The sequence below is a fragment of the Apiospora kogelbergensis genome, assembly GCF_038363985.1.
Source record: "Apiospora kogelbergensis strain CBS 113332 chromosome Unknown utg000005l_segment0_segment0, whole genome shotgun sequence".
NCBI lineage: Eukaryota > Fungi > Ascomycota > Sordariomycetes > Amphisphaeriales > Apiosporaceae > Apiospora > Apiospora kogelbergensis.
This window is the reverse complement of record NW_027117422.1, coordinates 771,794-796,986: the sequence shown is the minus strand read 5'-3', so window position 1 is coordinate 796,986 and position 25,193 is coordinate 771,794. Positions and strand designations below refer to the sequence as shown.

General features: G+C 53.6%; 5 protein-coding genes across 5 annotated transcripts; 4 read left to right on the top strand and 1 right to left on the bottom strand.

Moving 5' to 3' along the window:
* Nucleotides 1-252: 252 nt before the first annotated feature.
* Nucleotides 253-1,353, bottom strand: PG998_006836 (uncharacterized protein; the record flags this gene model as incomplete). Its single annotated transcript, XM_066873652.1, has 1 exon — nucleotides 253-1,353. The coding sequence occupies one exon, from the start codon at nucleotides 1,351-1,353 to the stop codon at nucleotides 253-255; it is 1,101 nt and encodes a 366-aa protein (XP_066729597.1).
* An 840-nt stretch (nucleotides 1,354-2,193) lies between these two features.
* PG998_006835 (uncharacterized protein) lies at nucleotides 2,194-3,210 on the top strand (the record flags this gene model as incomplete). Its single annotated transcript, XM_066873651.1, has 1 exon — nucleotides 2,194-3,210. The coding sequence occupies one exon, from the start codon at nucleotides 2,194-2,196 to the stop codon at nucleotides 3,208-3,210; it is 1,017 nt and encodes a 338-aa protein (XP_066729596.1).
* A 295-nt stretch (nucleotides 3,211-3,505) lies between these two features.
* Nucleotides 3,506-7,220, top strand: PG998_006834 (uncharacterized protein; the record flags this gene model as incomplete). The annotated part of the gene is made up of 8 exons (XM_066873650.1): nucleotides 3,506-3,755; nucleotides 4,155-4,318; nucleotides 4,571-5,069; nucleotides 5,511-5,661; nucleotides 5,821-6,226; nucleotides 6,322-6,480; nucleotides 6,592-6,653; nucleotides 6,977-7,220. The coding sequence occupies 8 exons, from the start codon at nucleotides 3,506-3,508 to the stop codon at nucleotides 7,218-7,220; spliced, it is 1,935 nt and encodes a 644-aa protein (XP_066729595.1).
* Nucleotides 7,221-18,346: 11,126 nt separating this feature from the next.
* On the top strand, nucleotides 18,347-19,423 carry PG998_006833 (uncharacterized protein; the record flags this gene model as incomplete). The annotated part of the gene is made up of 1 exon (XM_066873649.1): nucleotides 18,347-19,423. The coding sequence occupies one exon, from the start codon at nucleotides 18,347-18,349 to the stop codon at nucleotides 19,421-19,423; it is 1,077 nt and encodes a 358-aa protein (XP_066729594.1).
* Nucleotides 19,424-23,107: 3,684 nt separating this feature from the next.
* Nucleotides 23,108-24,775, top strand: PG998_006832 (Las1-like protein; the record flags this gene model as incomplete). Its single annotated transcript, XM_066873648.1, has 2 exons — nucleotides 23,108-23,475; nucleotides 24,118-24,775. The coding sequence occupies 2 exons, from the start codon at nucleotides 23,108-23,110 to the stop codon at nucleotides 24,773-24,775; spliced, it is 1,026 nt and encodes a 341-aa protein (XP_066729593.1).
* Nucleotides 24,776-25,193: the final 418 nt, after the last annotated feature.

Sequence of the window (25,193 nt, the reverse complement as noted above, 5' to 3'; positions counted from 1 at the left end):
AGCCGCATGAGAACCTTGTCGCATGTCGAGCGCACCCATGTCTCAAAAGAGCAAGCTGGCTACTTCCGGGACGTGGGCGCAACACCTGGCAGTATATGTCAGGGAACTGGCCAGCATCTCCCGCTGGCGAGCCTGCCGACTGGAGGCAAAGGCGACTGGTATATATGATGATTGTAGCGCACCAGACTGCAGCCGAGGCATTTTCTCACGGGCGCATTTGGGAGCCGGTGTCGGTCGTAGTCCTCGGGTAGTTCAGTCGCCCGTAATTTTCGCATGCCTGAAGTATTTCATGCCTACCCACGCCGTCACAACCCAGACCCAAGCCATGATACAGGTCAAGATCATCAAAGACGGGTAATACCCTACTATAGGTAGTGTAGGGTCGTCTTCGAACTCGGGCGGCGCATACGGCGTTGTTCCGACATCCCATGCCCAGCTCCAGACCCCGAGACAGCTTCCCATGCCAATGACGAAGACGGTCCAGGTCACAATCAAGATCACCCAGCCCCACCATTCCGTCTCGCTATAGTCGTACTCGGAGTCGGACGGCGGGAGCGGTGAGGCGGTCAAGCCTTGTAGGGACAGTGGCGACTTGGCATGTTTTATCGACCTGCGGCGCTGGATAGACACAGACGGGGCGCGGAGAGCTTTGGAGAAGTACGACTCGGAGCCCGAAGATACGGACGACACGGTGGGGCGTAAGGGCGACACGGATCGAGTCTTTAGGGAGAGGACATCCTCTTCGTCGGTCGTTGATGTGTATGACGAGATGGTAGGACTAGGTAATTGCGTAGTGGTGTCGGTTCTAGGTAGCGGAGGACGGCCCGCCACATCGGCTCGGTGAGCATACCCATCCATGGAGGGACGCGGCGTGATGTCGGAAATCCCCAGGCCGAGAGCGGAATCCATGGGCGATAGTGATACGGGGGACGCCACTAGAGTTTCTGACATGGGGCCAGAAGTCACGATGACCTCGGGCGGCTGGGCTCGGGGAATAGCAATCGTAGTGTTGGTGTTGGTGTTGGTGTTGATGTTCAGCGGACTCCGTTCGCGCTGTGCGCCGCGGCCCAGCAAAGCAACCTTCCTCAGGGAACCCTTACGCCTGCGCGTCTTGATCTGCTGCTGTGCCGACTGCTGCGATATAGGCGCCAAGGCACGGGGCGGGCGACTCAGGGCGTCATCGGCGATGTCGATGTGTCGCGACTCTTTCAGGCTGGTTCTGCTGTCGGAGGAGCGCAAGAAGTTGGGCAGCTTGGACAGGATGCCGCCGCCGGACGAGCCGCTCCTCTTGCGGTTGATTATCTGAGCGGCGGAGGCCTGAGTCGGACTAGTACTTGGCGGTTGGTTCTCCATTCTGTTGGTTTCGCGGATTGTCTTGTTGAAACCTTGACTTTAGGTTGGGGTCGTGGCGCCCATCAGACGAGAGAGGCTTGGGCGGACCTGAGGTCATTTGCGCAGGTAGGTACAAGGAGTCGATGGCCTGTGTCTTGCAAGAATAGATGGGAATAAAAACGAGAGTCGGTTACATGCTGATGGTTTCTGGACCGGAGATGTCGAGCCGCATAACACGCCGTATGCCTTTGCTGCGATTACGGTTCGGACATGAATCTTGATTAATGAAATGACCACAATTCGCATGCAGCAATCCAGCAAGTCGCTGCTGTTCATTGGTTTTCCGACAGAGGCTAGTGGGGAGACTCTAACGCAACCGCAGGGGGTGCGCTAATGATGGCTCAATTGCAGCACCAATTGGGAGGTTAAGGTTGCAGTAAACAACCCCTAATCCCCTCAACTGTAGCAAGCCCATGCGCCATAACACCGACTGGCGGACGGCCACGAAGAAGGAGTGACGCTTCCATTGGCCTAGAAGAAGAAGAAGATGGTGGTGATGATGATGTTCTACGGAAGAAAACACCAATTGATCATTGATCTCGGTATACTTAAATACAACTACCAGAAAACGAGGGTGAGACAGCTGCTCGCCTGGAGATTAGCACACCCACCCGCCCGAATCAGGTCAAGCGCCAGGAACGTTACGTAGCCGGAGTCGACCAACGGCCCATGTCCATCCACCTTGGAGCTGGGGAATGAATGACCAGTGACCACAGTAATTGTGACATTCCCGCTCCGTGACCCGTCCTATCCTCGCTATCGCTATCCATGATATGAGCGCGCTGCAGCACGCCTTTATCAATGGCTCCTGGTAGCCGTCCCAAACCTCTGGACCTCCATTCCGCCACTCCTACCATCAGGGCATCGCCGCCGCCGCCGCCGTCGCCCGAACATCGCCGCAGCAACAGTGCCGCTTCTGACGACGACTACTCCTTCGGCGAGCACGACCACCGTCACGACCACCACCACCATCAGAGCAACACCAGCGCCCCGCTGCTACGCGTTCCTCACCACGGCGACGATCATCACGACGACTCGAGGCTTTCCTTCTACGACCCCAATCGACTATCGCCCGTCGCCCCCACGTTCCACCAGAGCACGTCGCTGCTCTCGCCGACGTTTTCCCTCGGCAGCATGTCGTCGCGCCCGTCGTCCTCGGCGACCAACTCGCCCTTCATGAAGGAGAACACGCCGCCCGTCGACATCCCCGTTCCTTCGTCTGCGGCCGCCGCCAACAACCCGTTCAACTTCCAGACCCAAGTCATCTCCACCTCGCCGGTGAAGCCGAACGTCGGCCAGCGACGCGGGCACAGGTACAAGCACAGCTCCATCTCCACCCAGCACCAAATCTTCCAGGAGCCCCCGCCGCGCCCGCCGCTGGCGCTGCCGCGCGACCTGCCCATCCCCACCCTGCGCGAGGCGTGGAAGTCGACGTCCAAGGACCAGCGGGGCCGCCTGTACTGGTGCCTCTGCCACTTCGTCGTGGCCGTCGGCGTCTTCCTCTCGGCGCACGGCTCGCTGGCCATGACGGCCCTGTCGCACCTGGTCTTCTTCGACGTCGGCAGCGCCGCCGTCTGCGTCGTCGTCGAGGTGCTGGGCAACTTCGAGGTCTGGAAGCGCAGCAGCATCCGACACCCGTTCGGGCTTGAGCGCGCCGAGGTTCTGGCTGGCTTCGCCATGAGCGTCTTCCTCATCTTTGGCGGCTTCGACCTCGTCAGCCACAACCTGAAGCACGTCCTGGGGGGGGCTTGGCGACCACGAGTCGCATCACCCCGACCCGCATGGCGCCGGCGAATCACCCCGCGTCGAAAACGGTAGTGTCGATTTGACCAGTTTGGCCGCCATTGTTGCGACTTTGGTGAGCGCTTACGGCTTGAGGAACCATGGAAGGATCAGCAGGATAATGCGCGTCAGCTACTTGTCCAGTCTGCCCAGCGTGCTGTCGAATCCTTTCCACTTCCTGACCTTGTCGACCTCGTTTCTCATGCTGATGTTACCGCTGCTGTCGATACCCCTGTCTATCTTGTTGGATAGTGCGTTGTGCGGGCTTGTGGCTGTTGCTATGTTTGGCCTCGGAGTCCGGCTGGCCGTGGCTCAGGGGCTGATGTTGCTTATGTCGTATGGCGGGCGCTCGGTCTCTTCCTCCTCGGGCAAGAACCGAGATATCGGCGTGGCAGATGTTGTCAGTGAGATCGCGGCGGAGCCCAACGTGGAACGGGTGGAGGAGGCTCAGTTCTGGCAGGTCCACTATGGGTTGTGCATGGCCAACCTGAAGCTCTGTGTCGCGAGGGGGCCGACGACGGCACTCTGGGTCGATTACGAACGCGCATTTCTACTTTGGTGCAGAATCGGCTGGGCGAAGGGTATGGTAAGGGGAACAGCTTGCGGTGGGAGGTCAGCTTGCAGATGACCACGGAGGGCAAGCCAAATCTTTAAGGGTAAAGAGTTATATACCTACGTTAACAAATGTCGGTCTTTCTATTTAGATTCGTATGAATGGAAATCAACTGGCAAGCCAAAATATGTCTTGAGTATATCTTTGGCATTCAAGACTACGAATGGTACTGCACAATATGCCTATCAGCCGACCACGTCTTATGCAGGCCATTTCCCACCCTCCCAAGTTTAGTAGAGCGTTCAAGGTAGCCCCAAAAGCTGCTGCGATCAGGAAGAACGTGCTAGTATAAGAACTACACAAACATATTGCCGGAGGTCTACGGCCTCGAGTATACTTGTTAAGAGTGTATATTGCTGTGTAGTAGGTATACTCAAGGGTCGTGAGGCGGCAGTGTACACTGTCGGCATTGGGCCTGCGGATATACATCACGCCATAGCAATATCTTACTTCTGCGCCGACGTCAACGGCAGTGTACTGGTCTCCCTGAATCGGTATATTGTCGACATGTCTTGTATCGAAACGGGCGAGGTAACAATCATGGAAATGAGCGGCCTCCCCAGTGTATCATCTCGCTGGCGCAGCTTCATCCACACATGCTACGCGCATGGCTGCTTTCGGAGCCGCTGGTTTCGACGTTCCTCGCCAATACCACCACCTCGCCAACGGAAGCATCCGATGCCACTAGTACTGCGGTGGCAAAGGACAGCTGAAGGGGGCGACCATCTCGCCCTGTTAGGTATCGACATTCTGGATATGACCAACATAACTTCCCGGTGACAGCCTCTGGAAGGTGGGGCGTCCCACGCAGGAGCCTTCAAGAAAACCGGTATCCCAGCCGTCAGCGCTGTAAATGCCGCGCCGCAGCCCGTCTTCTGGCCGCAGCAAGACTGGCACCGTCGCAGGCGTGGCTGCGTCCAGACTGGTAGGGTGCCTCTCTTGGTCGCCCCCTCGTTACGGTCAACGCATTGTCGACCTACCTGCCTACGTTTGGCACACATTTGGCACACACCGTTATCACGAAGCACGTGGGTTGCCGGCGGATCCTCCAATACTGACTCATCCGTGCTGGTATTCGGTGTCTATCACGTAACAGAGCATGTCAGTTGCTTCCCAAGGATGCCCCAGGGCGTCACGGGCGAGCACGGTGGGATGGCTTCGCAGGATCCAGGGTTGGCGCTCTCGCCCCAGTCTGGCGGTACTATCTTCCCGTCGGTGACCGGGCTGCCAGCAGCGGACGTCGCGGGTGTAGAGGTACTACTCCAGCTGGTTCTCATCGTATGTAACTTATCTTGCTGGTGATACAGTGCTGAAGGTCTCATCTCACATCGAGTAATCATCCTGTCGCCGAGAATAAGCTGGAGGGTTACGGTGGAAGCGCCACAGTTTGGCTTGGGGGAAGGGGCCGAGTATATGCAAAAGAAAGTATTGCATTTCAAACAGCCTAAATCACCGGTTAATCCGACGTAGCCAGTACGTAGTATGCAGTTCTGGTATGTGTGATAGTTTGGTCATGATAATGACTTGATCGGTCAGCATCTCTGACAAACTGGAGGTGAAAAAGGGTCGCAAATTCCCAGCCTCATTCCCTGATACGGGATCTAAAGCAAGATGTCCAGTGAGGTTGAGTTGAATGCATTGATATAGTCGGGCTAGCAGGCGGGTCAAGTAAAAGCCCGACATCCAACCGATGTTATCATTCCTGCAACTAACTACGTCACAGCCCACACCGGTGACAAGACCGGCGTCCAGTCCCAGATACTTCATACCATCAAGAGAACAACCGCAGCTTACTCCAACTACGTACATACCGGCATATTCGAAAACAGTCTGCTGTGGATCTGTCCCTTGGCTTCGACACCATGCTCAATTTGGTCTGTGTAGGGGCATGCTATCTAGACACAATCCTCAGGTAAGCAAGCCACACCTAGAGCTTACATGCTTACCTGCTGTCAGAGCCAACACGGGGGAACTGACCGCCGGACTACACTTCCGTAAACATGATGTGTCTGACCAGGAGGATTTTCTTACAGCGTTCCTTGTTTCCCAGACGAGGATTCCAAGCTGAGAGCGACTAGTCTCAGCGTGAGACGGGGCGGCAACTGCCCCAATTCGCTTGAAGTGTTGCAGCAACTCCTGGCACAGCAGCAGCAAAGTCACAAGGTCACGCCGTATCTAATCTCATGCCTCCCCTCGGCGGAGGCTCCGGCCACAGCAAGGGTCAGGGACTCCTTCGGGTCTGATTCGACCGTCGACTTCACGAGGTGCATCTACCGCCGAGGGCACGATCAGCCGGCCAGTAGCTATATCATTCGAAGCGAGGCGACGGGCTCGCGGACCCTAGTGAACTACAACGACCTACCGGAGATGACATTAGACGAGTTCCAGACCGCCATCGAAGGGCTGGACCCCCAGGATGATATGTGGGTGCATTTCGAGGTGCGTCGCTCTTGCCTCTCTTCATTGGCTTCACCCTTGCCGAACGCATGAAAAGCCGCAATCCTGACGACAAGTACTTTCTGGCCGTGTTGCAGGGTCGCATCCCGGAGACAACGTTGAGCTGCATCCAATATCTCCGGCAGGCCTTGCCGAAGGCCAGCATCAGTGTCGAAGTCGAAAAACCGGGCCGCGAGGGGCTGGAGCAGCTGGCGGCTGAAGCGGACGTGGTTTTTTATTCGAAGGGTTGGGCTGAGGTTAGTGTAGTTGGGCGACAGTGACTGCTCGTGTTGCCGATGATTCGAGCACTGCCTGACGGATGCCACCCGTGAGCGGCTAGAGGGGAAGCGAAGCTGACGATGGTGCAGAGTAACGGATACCAAAGTGCCCATGAATGTCTGATGGCCCAATCAGAGGTGGCACGCCGAGCGTAAGTGTTGCAGGACGCAATGATGTTCCTTTTTCGACAAACCCAGCACACATTACTGACGCGATCATGCCGAAATGCAGGTCTCTTCTTCTGTGCACATGGGGTTCAGAGGGAGCGGCAAGCCTGTCGCTTCCGAGCCAGAGTTGCGTGTCTTGCCCTGCGTTACGACATGGGCAAAGTGTTCGCGTAGTAGAGTATGTCAGCACACAAATCACACCCACATCAACCCGCACACCCCACGACGCAAGCATACAAGTGTCTTAAGCACGCCTGGTGCGAGAGAGCACATCAGAATATATGACTGACGAAATCCCTGCCTGTAGCACCGTTGGCGCTGGTGACACGTTCATCGCTGGGATGTTGTACGGGCTGCTGTGTCACCAGGAGGACTGGGATGCGGAGACTAAGGTGAGATTTGCCGTGCAGTTGGCGACAAGCAAGGTGCAAATGGAGGGCTTTAGCGGCGTCGGTACACATGTGATGGCAGATGGGAAGGGGGTGATGGAGCAAAAAGCAACTGCTGCTCCGCCAATGTGTAGTGAAGCTGACAACAATCTCCGCCTGTGAAAGGCTGCAGGCCATGTTTGCCATATGACCTTTCGGGATTATTAGATCCTCTGCCTGCCTCCTCTGGATTGGCCGGCGGCGGCTGCACCTACCCTATCGAGCCGGCTATGTGGCATGAACAGATTGTAATTTGTATCTCACTAGGGGTGCGTGTTCCGCGCTCGCGCGCGTGTGTGTGGCGTGCGAGCGTGTACACAGGAATATGTAGGGGAGCTGGGACGGGGACCAGAACATGCAAACCGTCTTGTGAAAACCGGTATGCGATTGGATGAGCAAGTAACGTGATGCTTGAACGAATGGTCGCCCCCTTCCCCTTGCCAAGATGGCAAGAATCGACACACGAAGGCGGGCGGCGCTACGCTACTACGTCGTAGCCGGAGACGGAGAGTCAGAGTAGGAGAGGGGAGTCGTCTCGTCTCGAAGCGCAGGAGGGCCGGCCGAGAACTTCTCGAAGTGGATGCCGATCCCCGCATTGGGTGTTGCTGCTGCTTCCTTCTAGAGCGTCAAGCATCAAGTGTGTCGAAGAAGGAAGAAAAACGGACATCCAATGCATGCTATTAATGGGCCGGAGCGCAGGGCGAGGTCAATAGGTCAAGAGCGAATGTCCTTGTTGGCTGTGTTTGTGTGCGAGAGAAGGGGGAAAAGGAGCGGTGAGACTGCCTAAGGTGGGAGGAGGTGGACGACAGTGGACACACGCAATCTGATAATCTCATATGCGGCTGGCTGGGCTGGACGGTGGATGGTGCCAGTAGCAATATGCTAATAAGACATGTACCAGTATATGATTCGGTCAAGTTCCTTGGGGACTTTTGGGTTCTTGGCTTTTGGCTCTCTCTATCACCCATCCACCCACTCACCCACCCCTCCTTCCAAATGCAAGCTGCATGGCCGGTTAGCCATTGTACACTTATCGTCATGCATGCGCATGCCTGCATGGAGACGCAAGGCAGGTAATGCGACCCGGCGTCGATTCTGACCTCCGTGCCTCAGCTGTGCACCCCGTACGTCCTTTACCCTGCACTGACTGACCTACGCATCTGCGTGCGTATGTGTGTGGTGCCGTGCCGTAGGTGGTAGGTTAAAGTAGGCAAATCAGGCAGGCCGGCATGCATGTCTGTATGTATGCAAGTACATGGCGTACATGCATTCTAGGTTTCATAGTAGGAGATTGTTGGTAGATGGCATGCAAGTTAAGATGCAGTAGTAGCCATAGCATGAGCAGGGCCGGGGAAGCGCGACATGTGGGTTTAGTTAAGGTGTCTGCCTGTTCGCTTCGCCTTGCTTGTGATGGCGATGATTGTGGTGATGATGATGATGTTACCCGTTGTAGCCCTCGTCTGCGGTTGGATTGGTGAAGGGCCGGACTATCGTGTTTGACGTTTGGATTGCGCGTCTTTCGCGGAACATGGGCCCATAGACCATATTCGGCTTTATCGTCGTTGCTGGTTAGACTGCCGACCAACCAGGCCAAGCCGACATACGACGACACACAGGGAGCTTCATCATGAAGGAGGCAACGCGAACGAAGCTTTGCATGACGATACGGCGACTCTGGCGCCAATCAATAATAGCGTCAAGCGTTTAGGAGGAGGAGCAAGTAGGAATAGATGATCGTGTCTGAGTCAGGTCCAGCTTGCATCTCGAGTCGTCGGACGCTAACGCTCGCAATGACGCAAGAAACGAAACGTCCGTACGTCCTTCTTCGGAGGGAGGTACATCAATCCCGTAGGATGTTGATGTACATACCGGGACATGCTGTTGTTTGACCTTCACTTTGAATAGGAGACCCAAGCCACCCACCACCGCTCTAAAAGGAGGAGCCAAGAAGCAAAGTTCTTGGGACGATCACGCAGCTCGAAAACTTCCAGTTAGCTGCCTTCGCTAGTTAGTCTGTCTCACGCGGAAGGAAGCGGCCCACGCCTGCGGTTGTCGGGATGTCCGTTTCAAGATCCAAGGTTGTACATATCTCCCGGGGCCTGGTCGTCGTCCGTCCGTCTTCTTCGCTAAAGGCTAGGTAGGTTAAGGGCAGGTGGTTTTAACCTAAGGCATTGATTGATCAAGGATGTTAGGATGTACCACTGGCACCCGAAATATCAACCTTTCTTGGCTCCGCGGGCGGATGCTGCTTGGCTATTGTGTGCTGACAGCGAGCAGAGCAAGCGACAAGAAACGACGCCCGCCCACCTATCCCATCCCATCACAAGCCCGGGTGCCGCAGCAGCGCTACGTGTACAGCGCAATAATAGCCCATGGCATGGCCCCCCATGCGCAGCAACGATTCCAGTCGGGGCCTGCTAACTTGGAGGGCTTGTTCTGCTGCGGGGGACCACCGTTTCCATCCGCAGTAGGTTAGGCACGTTACCCAGTCTCAGGTAAGATATCACTGGCAGTGGATTGCGATCCCTACCAGCCCAGCAACCCTCACTTAACTTACTAATATCGGGAGGAGTGGTGGATGGGAGAAGAGGGAGACAAGGGTCCGAAGAGGGTCGGAAGTACCAGCTATGCAAGTACGTATTGCATATCACAACAAGTATGCAACGGCTGTAGCTTCCGTGCAAGAGAGAGATTGATAGCTGAGCTGGATCATCGTGTTCCGTTGTGGTACTCGGTTTGTGTCTTCATGCGGCTATCTTCGATCATCATCCTAACCAAGGAAAAAAATAGCGCAGTAATGTAATATCCAATACATTTGGGATTGTAGTCGGCCACGGCCGGTGATACCACCCCCCACCACCACCCCCCGTCCACGGAGATCTTTTGCTCGGTCTGGTACTCCGTATTTGTTCCCAGATCCTGCTGCGTCGTAACGAACGCGGTCGATGCGGGTTGTTTGGTTGCACGGTATTTGCCAGGCCAGATGAGCAGGGACATTACCCTCTTCCATTTGCGAGTACACTCTAGGTTCGTCGTTGGATGAAGACTGGTGACAAACGATGATTGTCAGGACATGAGGCGTGCCTGTGTCGCTGGTCACTCGCTCGCTCACTGCGGCATGAATGATGCTGCAGCTTACCACTGGTGCGTTGTTGTTTCGTGACGGCCAAGGTTCTAATATTAACCACGCCGTCCGCCTTCTTATTTGAGTAGTATAGTTGTAGCTACTATAAGAACTTGGGATTGCGGCATACCACTACATCATGTACCGCTAGTCCGAGAATGCTGCAATGCGGCCATGGCCCTGGTCATGGCTTGCCTGCCTGACCGAGTGATCACCGTGATGTGAAAGAAGGCGCGGACCAAAACCATCATCTTGAAAAGGCGAGGCCGACGCCGAGTCGTGCCGCTTGGCATAAAAGTGGTTTCATGTTAAAAGGGTGGTGGTGGATGGAAGCTATTACAACGCCCAAGTCTGGGAATGGAAAAGGCAATCAGGTTCGCTTTGTGTTAGGTTAGGTTGGTTGGCGGAGGCGGCGCTGCTGTTCTCTGACGATTGCATCCCCCCTGTCGTATCACACTGCACAAGGGCAGTACGGCATAGCAATTCCTTTTCAGACCCGTATGCCGACGAAACCATATGATGGCTATGTACAGCCAGTATGCCTAACAGCTAGTATCGTGGTAGTATGGTGGGCGCCTGCCTGGACAGGGCCGCTTCCCAGCGCTGCCTGGGGACAGGGGGGCTTTGGTGTCTGGAAGTCTGGGTGCTGAGCCTGCAGGCCAGTGAAAGCGAAATGTGACTACACTCCACCTATCTCCTTAGCCCCTTGAGGTCTGACTGGCTCGGACCCGTTTGGATATAGAACAAGGTAAAAATGCAGATCCAGAGGGCCGGCGCCTCTGGTACGTACTTTCACCGATAGTCGATATGGCTTCAGGGTTTCATTCCGGCTGGCAGAACGACAATACGACACTAGAACTAGTAAATGACCTAAGCTACCTTCCACCTACAGACGTGCATACTACATACATACATATAAACATATATATGTATGTGCGCATCTGCGTAGTACTAATGTAAACATTCTGCTTGCTATTTCTGAACCCCTTTCCCCCTCCGTGACGCCAATCAGAGTTAGCTGCTTACATCCAATCCAAAAGCGCTGTTCGATTCAATGTGACCGTACATAAACAAAGACAAACAGTGTGTGAGTATGTGAGGAGTCTCGATATCCTTGCAGTGCGAACGTTGATTGGGGGTTAAAATGTTTCGCCACCTGGCTCAAATTCGGAACAGAGCCCCCTGATTGCCGGTCGTTGTGCTTCACTGTTAGTAAAATAAGTCTTAGTCGAAGGAAGACGATGGACAGTTGTGCAGATCTGCGCCGAGAAAGGAGAAGAAAAACGAAACACTGCCTCGGTGGAACACACATGGGAAAGCAAAAGTATACAGGCTTGGCGCTGGCTGGAGATTGGGGTTTTTCTGCCAACCCCCTATCGGATCGCCCAATACAACGCCATATTCGATTCACTTATTGTCCGAGGCTCGCCCGGCTCGACAACAAGTGACGAAAGCGTGGAAACCCTCGTGTCTAATCATGCGTTACGTACTCGTACCGTAGCATCGCGCGCTTTGCTCGCTGACAAGGCTCCCTCATCGGCGAATGATGCATTGTTTTGAGCACGCCCGTGCTTACGATGGAGGAACCCTAACTGACAAGGCTTTCTCCAGGCCAGAGGTCGTTTTGCGGTGTTATTCCGTACGTGAGCCAGAGGAAGACGTCTCTTGCGAGTCATGGAACCTAAAACCCAGGCACCCCTGCTCGTTACCTGCAGGAAGTTGCTAGTTGGGATAGAAATCTTCCAGAATTTCTTAGCATGGCTATAGCTTGGTTGGCGAGCTGACAGGGCTAAACATGGAGCAGGGTACAATCTGCTTCAGCCTGATTGCTGCTGTTCGTTTAGAGCAGTTCCTGGCCGCGAGATTTCACTGCCACGAGTATCATGACCGATGGACACTCATAAGGCCTGTCTGCTCAGACAAGCAAAGTAGGTATGAGCACACAGAATGAAAAAAAGACATGATCAATCACCATCTCACCTGAAGCGAAGCTAGCCTATGATACCTGTGTCAGTATACAATTTGTTTGTGATTGCGATGCTCCGAACGCCACCCATGGCGGCTTGGAAGATATCCATGGAACTATGTACGTACCCATAACATCGGTATTCCTATCGGTTGTCGGACAAAACGTGACAGAGGGGCCCTCCGTGTGGGTACGCCGTTGCTAACTCTTGGGTTGGGGTCTTGGTCCTTGGGGGGCAGTACCAAGCAAATATCAGCCATGTACGTGGCCGTGATGTCTGCAGGAGCCTTGACCCTAAGCCTTCTACAAGCCTAAAGTACCTTCCAAGGCCCATGCAGGTATCCATAGTCTGCAACCCGCTAGAGCGTTCGGGGGTAAAAAAGTGTGTGGCGTATCTACCACGCACCTTCTTTCTTTAATTAGCTGTGGTAGGTAGACTATCACCAGGCTTGTTCAGTTGAATCCGTGACGTGTCGAGTATCACCCAGTAGTGGTGGGCAAAAGGCCCAGTAAAGCAACCCCGAAGTCGTAATATCGATGACCCGGAGCAGCAGGGTATGATTTTAGCTGCCCGAGGAAAAGAGACGAACACTCCATTGCATACGTAGTGGCCAACAGGAGGGGGCCTTGCCGCCAGAGAAACGACTACTGTCTCCAAAGCCTGGGAGCTGCACTCTAATAAGTCCGGCGCAACCAAGCATCTGACTTAGGATGCCGAGAAACCGCAGTAGGAGGAGTCTCCGAGTATGGCACATCGCATGATGGTGTATTAGACCGACTTGCGCTGGTCGAGGGTGGATCCATAGCGGGCATACGGCATGGACGAGGAGGGGCAGAGCGTGCTCCGTTAGTGATGGCCACCGCCGAAATGAATGATTCTGTTAGCTGGGTTACTGTTTGCTTTTCCCCCATCCTTTGGCCGTCAGCCGGGGTTGATGAGACAGGGTATGTGAAGGCCCGCGGGCGCGGGGGCTTTGCAGAACCGAGGTCAGTCGCATGCCTGGTCCCTCCAACGTGCGCTGTAAAACGGGCTGCAATATGAGGCTTTTCTCCAAGTCGTACATGTGGGTGAGAGAGTTCGATAGATTGGCACAGCGTTGCTTCATCCCAGAGAAGATATCAGACCGGAAGCCAGCAATGCTGATCTATTACGAGCTCAAGAGCCTCTAGGCTAATCTGCTCCCAGTGACGCGGCAGTAAATGAGTGTGCCCCGCGGCCTTGTCTCTTGATACCCCATTGTCGTCGTGGATTGTAAGTATGTACTGCTTGCTACTGGGTCTCTGTACGGGCGAAGAAAGGGCATGGGATGCCGACGGTGAGAATCGCCTACTTTGCCTCGCGTCCACTCGGAATGATATCCAGATCAGTTCGTCCTTTCCTTCTACGATGTGAACGGACGGACGGATAGTGCACAATAATTCCGATGGGCACGCATAGCATGGCGTGCCAATATCGTGATTGATGAATTGACTGCCGTGACGCCGCGTATGATAGTAGTCAGCGTCTCATGTCTACTGCAGCCGTACTCACTGACTTAGCCACGGAGCCTAAGCAACCCCCTTCTTGGATGGAAGAAAGCCAGACACGGAAGCGCTGAGGCAAACGACACGGCAGACTGCTGCTGTGTCGTGGCACGGGTCCATCGCTACTCCCAGTATTGGGTACCGCCAGGTAGCCTCTTTCTTTTGGTTTGGTTGGGATGGTTATTCTCTCGTCAGGATGACAAGGACGCTCGACAGGGCCTCGTGAATTTGTTTTTCGGGGCGCAAGAAGCCCTGAGCCGCTGGAAAGGGCTCACCCCTGCTAAAGTTACAGGTCAGCAGGGTCGCAGGGGGCAGGCTAATTCTAGGGGAGTTACAAGGGCTTCTGCTGGCCGGGTCAATGAATAGATTGAAGCACAGTGAGTAACCTAGTGGTCTTGACCAAGTGCATTCAGCCACGATATGATGTGAGAGACTAACTACTGGCTGGCATGTGCTCCGGGTATGTATGCATCTACTATGCCCTATTCCCTTTGCTTCTCCCTCACCTGTAAATTTGGCGGCACATTTGCGTGTACGTACACACATGTATGCATCCATCGCTCCCGTCGTGTGCCAGTGTTCCTCCTCAGGTATGGTAGTGCAAGACCGGACTCATCTGTGCCAACACAAGGTACAAGTACGATAATGTGTCGTACTTGTTTGATTGCTGCATACCGGAAAGACTTCCTGTCTGACTGACTCTGAGATTACCCGTCCATTTGTCGCCTCCTGGCATGCCTACAACCTTACCTGAATGGATGCCGTCACGGCCATCATTACTCCTCCAGGCAAATAAGATGCACGACTCGCCATATGCAAGCATCTACACACATGTGGAGGAAGGAGAGGGTTCCGGAGAGGGGAGCTATGCAATTCCGTCAAACACGGAATTATGTGCAGTTGCGCGCCAATCCGCCCTGCAAGGTATGTTATGTACATGCGTACATATTGGTGACTCGAACCATCACAACTGCGGACTGGCTGGCAATAAGTAATCGCCAGACAGGACAGGTGGGTATGTCGGCTGCTGCTGGGGCTTTGGGTACCAGGAGATTCCAGCAGTTTGCAATGCGTTGTTGGGCCATCCATCCACTATCGGTGAAACTGGGCCAGCCGAATGGCATCCTACAGCTAAGACGCAATTAGATTCTGGGATTGTCTGGCTTCCCCCACCAATCAAGGACAGGTATCGTGACTCTTCAGGAAGCTCAAAGGGGTTGGACGAAAGGCGCATTAGCTGCGACAGCCAAAACGTTCAGGTTTCCAGGTGTCTCCCAGACGCCTAGCTTTTTGTGGCGGTGGACCACCTACAACTTGAGCTTCCTGGTTGAGATGAGATGGGGTTGCAGTTGTATGTACCAACTATCATGATTGCGTGCACCACTAAAGTAAAGCACAACAGCAGCGCCAGCGCCAGCACCAGCACCAGCACCAGCACAGCACAGCATCATGCTTTTCGAGTTAACGGAGTGGTGCAGTATCCGCTGGAACCTAGAACCTGTGATACATACATACCTAGTACTTGTCCTCCCCCTTGATCCCCAGAGTGCCCAAATCTGTGTGCTACTTATCATGATGCCGTGTAGGTGTCAAGTTACATGGGTTAAGTGGAAGGTGGCTATCATCAAGTACCGCTGCTGACATCCCACGCTCCCACGAAACGACAAGACGCTCTTGGAGGCAGTAGGTGGTAGGTGGAGGAAATCCCTGGCTGTCCATGGCCAACCACCAACTCTCCCAAATGCATATTCGGTGATCCACAGCCTATCAAATTGGATTTCTTCTTAGCGATCCATTCGTTTTCCCTTCCTTTTCCTCTGTGTGCCAGTGGCATATGATACACATTGGACCAGACAGGCCCTGAGCCAGGCTTTTCATGCAAGCACCGTTCCATCTGCAGGAGTGGGACTCCGAGTAAGCGGTTGGCGTCCTTGTCACTTCGGTACCTTGCTCACTGTCGCACTCACCTCTGCTCCGACTACCTGCTGGCATGTCCCACCATCAACAACCCCAGCGCCCCCTGTCCTGGCTTACAGCAGGGCCCTAGACAAGGTACTTACGACACCTTAGCAAGCTTACCTTACCCTACAAAAATTAAACAGGACCGGGCGCAACCCGCGATTGGTGGTTCAAACTTGGCTCGCGGCCAAATTTCCAAAAGATCCCTTTGTTTTCACATCGGTGCCGATCCTCCAACCCCGATTCGATCAAATCTCACCTGGACCGCCCGTCTCACATATCGATGAACTGGACAAGGACCTCCTTCCATTGGGGGCTCGTTCCGTGCCAGTCTGGCTCGTACCCAAGCCGGTAATTATGGGGCCACGGCTCTCCTTGTCTTGTCTGGTCTCTTGACTCTGAGGGTGCAAAGATTCGCGTGCCGCAGCAATCGCTACATACATACGATCAATGTTTGATGGTGTTGTTACCAAGACAGCCAATAGAGTACAGTCTGTATCAGAAAAGGCATGCCTGATTACGCCCTCTCAATGCGACTCGTCATCTGCACAACAAGGGCAAGCCATGATGAGGCCCTCAATCCGAAGCGGACCCAACGGGAATCAGATGTATGTATTTATTACTCATCGATCTACTCCTATTTGACATGACCTTGAGGCTATCCAGGTGGCTCGCGCTCCTCGAAATAGAATGGCCGCACAGTAGACTGCACACGCCTTAGTCTAAGAGATTATTCCAGACTCATGAAAAATGAGGATACGGCAAACAAACTCGAGCCTTCGGCCAATGGATACATACGAGCCCATTACCTATATCATCATCATCATCATCATTATCCATCGTCAAGGATCAACAAGAAAAGGATGCACATGAATCCACTAAAGACCGATGGACTTCTTTCAACTGGCACACATGGGGCCACTCGGTACACTCCTCGTGCATCTACGACTAGAAATGGACATCCCCCTCTTCTTTCTAAATCCCCATCTGCTTGTCCCAAACAAGTGTTTCCCGTAAACCATGCGGGAGGGCAGGCAAGGATAATCTGGAACCTACATTTGCGCCAGGGGGTGGTGGACTCACAGGCGAAAAAGAAAGAGCCGCCGAGCGAAAGCCACCAAATCCTGCTGGTCACGAGAGACCCCCATGGGTGCGTGTAATATGACCAAGCTCGCCCCGCTGAATCTTGGGCCCCTTGTCAGCGGAAAGCCACTCCAGATTTGTCCTGCAAGGAATCAGCACCTTGAGCAAGCGTTCGATGGTGCGCTACTTCCCGACGGTACCCTGTCTGGCTGCGAAGCTGGCTACTGGCTGGCTTTTAGCATGTGGGGAAGAGTATAGCGGCGGTTCGACAGTCAGTTAGACAAACCTCAAGACCTCAGCCCACACTAGCGCATGGGTAGCACACGCTTACAAGTACATGGACCCTGGACCTGCACCTGGAATTGCCTGGCATCGCATTCGCGGCGGCGTGCTTCTTTCCTTTCCTCGTCAGTGCGTGGGTTTGATTGGTATCCTTGTACATACTTGCTGTCTGCGACTCTGCAGGGCTCTCTTTCCTCGGCGCACACCCTCTGAGCCAGTCATCCTTAGCGGGATACCTGCGCCGCCCCATCGAAAACCGTTCATTTCTGGGTGGCAGTGTCCCCACGGCCGAATAGGTTCACACCCCCTTTTCCATTTCCTTTTGGGAACTGGGGATGAATCTCTGGAATCTGCGTTAGTACTCACGTTGCACAAAGTAACAGTTGACACCCACAAGCCACGCACCGCATCCTAGACAGACGACCTCTTTATTCTCCACGGACACGGCCTGCTGCGTGCGCGGGCACAAAACCGTACGGAACAGGCAGGCCAGCAACTGAGAACAGCAAGGCGATCCAAGAAGAGTACGTACCGGTAGCAAGGCGTGGCCTTGTGGCTTCTGTCCCTTTGACCTCTTTCGAAACCCGTTCCTTGACCGCCCACCTAATTAGAATATACCTTGCAGACGGCCATGCTGCCGCTAGTACTTACTTGAGATCAAAGACTTTTGCAACCTGGTCCGATCCACTACACCAACGCAACGCTACCTTCCACCTTCCCTACCATCATCATCCGCCGCCCGGCCCCAGCCTGATATCAATACAATAAAGAAACCCCTTCCCAGACCCGCGGGATCCCTGTCACAACCATATGACGCAGGACTAAAAGTCTACTAAGAATGACTGCCAAACTTGTGGAAAAAGAAGCTAGGGGTGCAGGCGCACATACTCCTTTGCGTGCATACATACAACGACACTTGTCGAAAAACGGGCCCCATGTCTATGTCTCTGAAGTACTGTTTCTCGGTTCCAGCATCCAATATAATCCATATGCCAGCAAGCAAGCCCGGTCATCTTAGGTCTGATCTATTTTCTTGATCAGGCCTTTCCCCTCTAGGTTACTGCTACTGTTTAACATTCCTGGGTCTCGGGCCACTTGGTAGCCTAGGTGCATCGTTCTCATATATCCCCTTCCATATCTACAAAACCATTCAGTCTCCCGGATATCGAAGTCCTTGAATCTCTATCTCGACACCAGCAACAACTAAACCACATCACCACAACCTATCTCTCGAGTCGCAGTCTACTTCTTAGCTACGCCAACACCATCTCGTCTCTCAAACCCGTCTTCAACCTACTGCTCTCCGTCATTATGATGCAGTCTCTTATGGGAGGCATTCCCAATCATGCACCTCAGTTCTACGCCGCCAACACGGCTGTCGATGAATACACTAGACAGTTAATGATGGCCGAGTCAACACGCCGTTTATCCCGGGCCTCCAATGGATATCGCCCTACCAACGCCATGCGCGTCACCAAGCCCGGAAGTGCCAGCAGCAGCCCACAGTCATTGATGGCGAGGAGGAGGACTCTGGTGAACGAAAACAACATGGCAAAGCGTCGACAATATGCTATGCAGCAAATGCAGATGGCAGGGCCGTCTTACGAGTCCTATCAGGAACCTACCAAGCGGTCCAGTCGGCCAGTGAGCTGGCACCCCAGCACACATTTCGAACAACCACAGGCTGTCATGTATCAACAATACCCGCAACAGCTGGACTACTCACAATATATGATGCCCAACCCTACGCCATACACGGAAGCCGATATCTACGCAGCTTACCAGCAACTACCTCCCACTCCAGCAGTCTATTCCGGACAAACATCACCAGCTGCCACATTATCACCAGTATCATTGCCATACACAACCACGGCCCAAGAACAAGTACAGCCGCAATATATCACAGCCGCCGACACTTGGGCCACACCAGCACACTTCAACACAGCCTCATATGGATCTTCATACGGATCATCATACGAATCAAGCGGAAGCCCAGTCGCCACAGAGCCATTCCCATCATACACGGGCCAATCTACTTTCTCTTGGGACAACTCTTCGGCTGGGTACAACCCATCCACCACACCCCCCACCCCAGAGAACTTCCAGTCAGTTGTTCAACCAGAGCCCGCAGTGCAAGCTGAGGAGCCCGTCGTGTACCAAGCTGAGGAGGAGTCCGAGGAGGAGGGCGAGATCCTGATAGGAATGGGTCTCTACGACGCTCCAGACAAGTCAGATATGGATCCCCAACTGGATCACTATAGGGCGTCAACTTCGAGCCTGCTGGGCTCGACCTACAGAAAGGGAGCCGGGCTAAAACTAGAAGAAGCCTGGGAGCCTCCCAAGGATGACGAGGAGGAGGACGCCGAGAGCGAGGAAGATGATGAATAGCGTGGCAGCCTGGACGGGCAATGGCCTACGATTTACGAAACATTCGAACGCATATGTCAGACAGTAATCTGGCTGAGTACTTTCGAGCACAACAGCCCAACCGCGACATCTCCTCAACTGTGTTGGGTCCCGAGATGTCCTTGGGTTATGCGATAGCGTTCTCGCATTCCGCTCTTTTTCTGTTGGGCCACAACAGGGAGTCACATGTATATAAACAATAATCTGGAGAATCTGGTCGGATCTAGCATCTACCACGATTTAACCCAAGAAGTCACAAAGACCAAAAAATTCAGAAAGCAATTTTCAATAATGTCAAGAGCCTTGTACTATGAATGTGCTAAGCCAGGTAAATCCGAGAGGGGATCAACTGAAACGGGTTAAGCAGCGTACGTACGACTGTATCGTAAGAGTAAGCGTGGGATACGACTGACTGACTGACTTGCAGCCGTTGGTGATGATGAAATTGCCGTGCCCGGTACTATGTAGTATATTGCCCCCTCACACAGGCCGGGCACGGTTTCCAGAAACCTTCAACGGTACGTACTTTCCCAGTCCCCAGCAGGACGGGCATTTCCAATTTTAGCGTGGCGCTAGAACAGTCGGTCCCCCCTTCCCCCTTGTTCCCATGTGGGGAGACGCACACGGTTGCTTGTCGAGCGGGAATGTGGGGGTCGCTCAGATTGTATCCTCGTATCTTTTTGGCATTAGGCATCTTACAACTATTAACCAGGGCATTCGCTCGCTACCCACTGTTTTTTTCCCTCGTTCTTTTTCGCTCTTTCGACTCACTGTGGTCCATTTCTTTCTTGGACTCCACGAGCCAGCTCCATCTTCAGGTGAACTGAAAATCCTCAACTTTGTCCGCAGTACTCCGGGCAGGGCAGGGAGGAATTGGCGGTCTGTGCGTCGAGGACACTCTACCACGCTACGTAATACATGCATACCTGCAGGCTTGCAAAGTAAGGAATAGGGAGGCACTCAGGAGATGCTTGCGGTAGTCCACGGCTCTTAAAGGAGACTCATTTGAGCAAAAGCACATGACATCCGGCTTGGCTCCGGCTGATTGACGAAGACGAGGAGGAACAGACAAGGTTGGGGTAGCTGAGAAACAGTACAACGCTGTTTGACTCTCTTCTCGTCACCTCGCTTGCTTGTTCTTCTCGTTATTGTGAAACTATGCGTTGCATAAAGACCAGGACAGTCTAGGTCGGTATCCATTCCGGGTGTGTCAAATCGGCTTGGTGGGCCATCTCTACGCCTCTCGCTAGCCTGCTCTGGCCTAAACTCGCGTCTGTCTGCATAATATAGTACTTGTACTGCCCTGCCTGCTAGCAAAAGGCAGAACACGGCTGCCCAAATGAATGCAACCATCGTTGGCCGGATGTGCGGACTCCCAGTACAATGTAAGGTAACGCCGACGTCTAGGTTAGGGGCGTCATTCCTCCTAGTTTCAACAACAATGTGAAATCCTGCGAGTAAGGTGAGGCAGACACCACATACACTCCATACTTGTGGTGAGTGAGTGGTACAATAACATCTCCAGTGCCCTTTTGAGTACTTTTTTTTAAATATTTAGAGTTTCATCGCTTGCGTTGTCCGACATCCCACCCTGCTTGCTTGCTTGCGAACTTTTTCTCTACTCACCTGGTTGCAGGTATGTGGCAGTGTACATGCTAGTGATAGTGAGTGCGTGAAGGAAGAAGATTTTGGTCTGGTCAGTCACCACTTCGCATGCAGCCCCGGAATTTTCTAGGTTTCATTCGCGCGCCCACCGAACCTCCTCCGCCTGGGGGGCGGTCAATGGGCGCTGTTGTCGTGTGTCGTTGGTCGGTGGCCCACTCGCAAGAATCTTACACAGACGCGCGAAACGGTATAAACCGATACCGCCGTATCCGAAATTATCGTTTGGGCAATAAGCAGCTTACTGTAAGGATCCAGGGTATGCAAGGAGCAAGGAGGGCCGAGGCTGGCGGGGGTGGTGGTAGGGCAGGCGGAGTTCGAATATCTCCCCTCTGAGGCGGTGGTGACAAACAGGCAACGAACAACCGCCATAGGAATAGCAGCTTCTTGACTCGAGCAAACTTTGCGGTCCCATCGACACTCCTCTTCGATTTCTTTCTCCTCCCCTCACCACACGGACGCCCGACCCTACTCCGTGCTGTCCTTCTCTATCTCCCCTTGGCCGGAGTATCTATGGCGCGAAGGCCCCAATGGCGGTAACCTGGTTTCTTGCCTGGATCCGTTGCGGATAAGGTGGCGGGACATAGGGATCTCCAGCTTTAGTAGCAGAGAGTAGGCTGTTTGACTACCCGGCTGATCTTCCAAAGGCGCCATCGGCCAAACTCAATACTGAATCTTTCGAGGGGACAGCCATGGACACCAGCAGATTTCGAGCGATAGCCCGCCTACCCTCCTTCCCGATGCTCTCTTTTTAGGAGCAGGATTATCTTGGACTAGATGCTCAGAGAGTATCGCAAGAGGTCTTTATGCTCTGTCTGCTATTGTAGGTGCGGTGTACCAACAAACGACCACTTCTCCTTGCACACGCACACACACACACACACACACATCGGGTGTGCCTTCGGCTTGGGCCAGTGATGCAAGTGCCGCCGAGAGCAACAATAACGAGGGCACTACTTGCTCTAAAGGGGGCGCAAAGGTAGATGGCCACAGTTGTACAATGTGCTTGGTCGGCTGGCTCACTGGACAAAACCATCGGCTGCAGTGCGGAGAGGAAACAGGAAAGTTTGGGAAGTATGCCGCCAGAGTGTGCCACGCTCAGCCTACTGAGGCTGTTCCAACATCACCCATGCTTCAATGCTACTGGCACAACATCGCTAAATCGGCGACCCTGAACCGTCCAGAGTCACAAGAGGTAAACAGGGCATGTTGGCTGCAGTGCGACGGCTTTGGGCTCGAACGATCAACCGAGAAGGGCCCCGGCTGGCGTCTGGCATATCCTGTGAACTACGAATCAGGGACTGCGTGTCGATATGTGTGTACGAACAAACAACTATCACACTCGGCACATTTCTGATAGAGGTTACGTGAAACGACGGAAATGTCTCGGGCCCGATGGTAGGGTCTATGCTATGACATAACGGTCGTGACGGACCATGTTGAACTTCGAAGATGCTGCCTATCGTGTGAGGTTCATCACAGAGTTCCAGTGAGCGTCTTCAATGGCCACTTACGACTGGATTTGGCTCCTTCAAAACTACCTCGCTTTTTGGCACGGAAACCTTATGTCTATTTCCCAGGCATGCAGCAGGTCTTCACGGTTGAGATAATGAAATCTGCAGAGATTGTCACGATCGACCACATTCAATGCGAATGCTAGAGAAATCTACTAACAACCTTGGTAAGAAACAGAAACAGTATGATTGTGAAAATGGTAGTGTACATGCATGGTCTTGAGTTGGTGGGTATTTTAGGTAGAAGGTAGCCTCAAAGCGCTTGGGTCAGTGACAAATTTTCTCTCCCAAAAGCCAAGATCGCCATTTAAAGAACCAGCCTCCCACTTTGAAGCCTCAAGGTGGGATAGGCAAGTTAATCTTGTTAAGGGGCTCCGCGCAGACCAACATTGTTCATTTCTCCTCTCGGGCAATTACCTGCAGGGGTTTTCTTCTTTTGTTCGCTTGACTGCACTGTTCTCTTGTCTCCCACGCGCTGCTCACCCCAAGAATGGTTCAGTACATCCACTCGCCCTGGCGGGACCGGGCAGAACTATTGAAGGTCCGGCAGGAGTTCTATCCTTCGTCACCATCGCAGCCGCCGACCAAGGCCGAAGCTACTGCTGATACTTCATCTGCGGCGGCGGCGGCTCCGCTGCAGCTGCAGTCATCGTCCAGTACCAGCAGCGAAGAGGAGCAAAAGCGCCATGCCGTCTGGCGAGTCTCCATGTGGATGCAGCGCGGCAGCTGCCCCCACATGGTCGAATCTACGAGCCTCCTGACGGCCGCCATTCTCCTCGATCTCCAGGAGGTCAGAAATGGGGCAGGCAGCGGCCTGTACGAGCCCGTTCGACTGGCCTACGCTGCTGCTTTCAGTCGGTAGGTTTTGGATTTTTTGGGTTTTTTTCTTGGATATCCTCTCCTCTCCTCTTTTGCACATCTCTCTTCCCCCGCCGCCCCTCCATATATATGTGGATTCGTTCTGTCACCCCTCTTTCTTCTTTCAGACAGAGATGCATGCATGAGCTCTTGCTGCGCATGTGCTGCACATATGCTATGTATGTGTGCTGTCTTTGTGGGTGTTTGAAACTTTTGAAGTACGGTGGGCTTGGGCTACATGATACATGAGATCCCTTCCAAGCGAGGCGAGGCGGCGGGCTTTCTGGCTACTCTAAGTTCAATCTGACCCAATGCCCGATCTGAAACCTCAACCACCGACCAGTGTCATGAATACCCTGTTTCGTTGCGCCCTCTGCCGTTCGAACCCTATTTCGTTTTCGCATTGTTTGTGTTGCCACCAAGTCGAGGCTTGCAATCTTTCCCTCGCTTAGGGGCTTGTCAGCTTGCAACTACTCATGCCGCCTGGTGCCCCTTGAGAGTTCACCAGACCATGGGGAGTAGCGCAAATGTGCCAGGCGGATCACAAACCCAGAGATATTATTGTTTGGGCCAACTTTAGAACTCTACCCTGATGATGCAGCCATTGGATACTGCCGAGGAAAACTAACCAAATGATCACAGTTTCGTCACGGGACTTCTGGATGGGCAGCAGGAAAAGCAGCAGAAGCAGAGCATGTGGTCAATTGCGAAACTCATCGGCCTGCCAGCGACTTTCGTCGAGCTCAGACATCAATGCACGCACGAGCAGCTTCCGCCGCTACTGAAGCTCCGGTCCGCGGCTCAAAAGTCTTTGGTATGGATCTGGGACTACTACTGGCGCCATGTGCCTGATAATGAGGCTCGGGGCAGTCAGGGTGCCTCGGCTCAAGACGCCTGCCGGGAGCTGATATTAAGCTACTTGCAAGAGACGGATGCGGCGAAGAAGAGTAGTTTGGAGGAGCGGATGAAGCCATACGATGAGGTACTTCTCCTTCAGGCTCTCTCGGAGATCGAATCATCCTCTACGGACCCTATGATGCTCAGGCGGTCTTTGCAACTGTATATGCACATCGTAGACGGCGGCATGGGCTCGACGGGCGAGCACGAGTCATCGAGCAGCGGTAGAGACATGGGAGACGTACAAGCCGAGCTTGCGCAAACAACTAGTCAGCTTGAAGCAATGCAGCAGATCTCGAAAGAGGGCGTCAATGCTGCCGCACTGGAAGAGTCGCCAGGTTTGACCAACGTGTGGTCTAGTTACAAAGGGACGTGGAAGGCAAAACCCATAGGAGTCGCGTAACCGGATATCACCTAATAATTCACAACTAAAGAAATATGAAATGCACCACTGCCTTGTAGTGCAACCCACTACGACTGCGACTTACTTCTTTCAATCATGCGCTTCCATGAGGAAGCTATAGTAATGTCGTGATGTAAGGTGAAAGCAGAAGGGAGAGTCGCAGCTGCGACCTGCCTTTGCCGGCTGGCGGCTCCGCAGTTAGGAAACTGCCAGTCGACGTCATCCTTGAAAGCGGCATTACCAATCGGAAGCCATGTGTTTGTCAAGCGTACTTGAAGCTCCAGTCAGTTGACGAGACAAACATCCGATCCCAGTACGGAGATACTCATCAATTGCATCCGCCAACTATCAATTCCCTATGAGTCGAATTCTGTCTTCTGCGCGGCCGCTAGCTTCGAGTAAACTTAACACTTTTGCA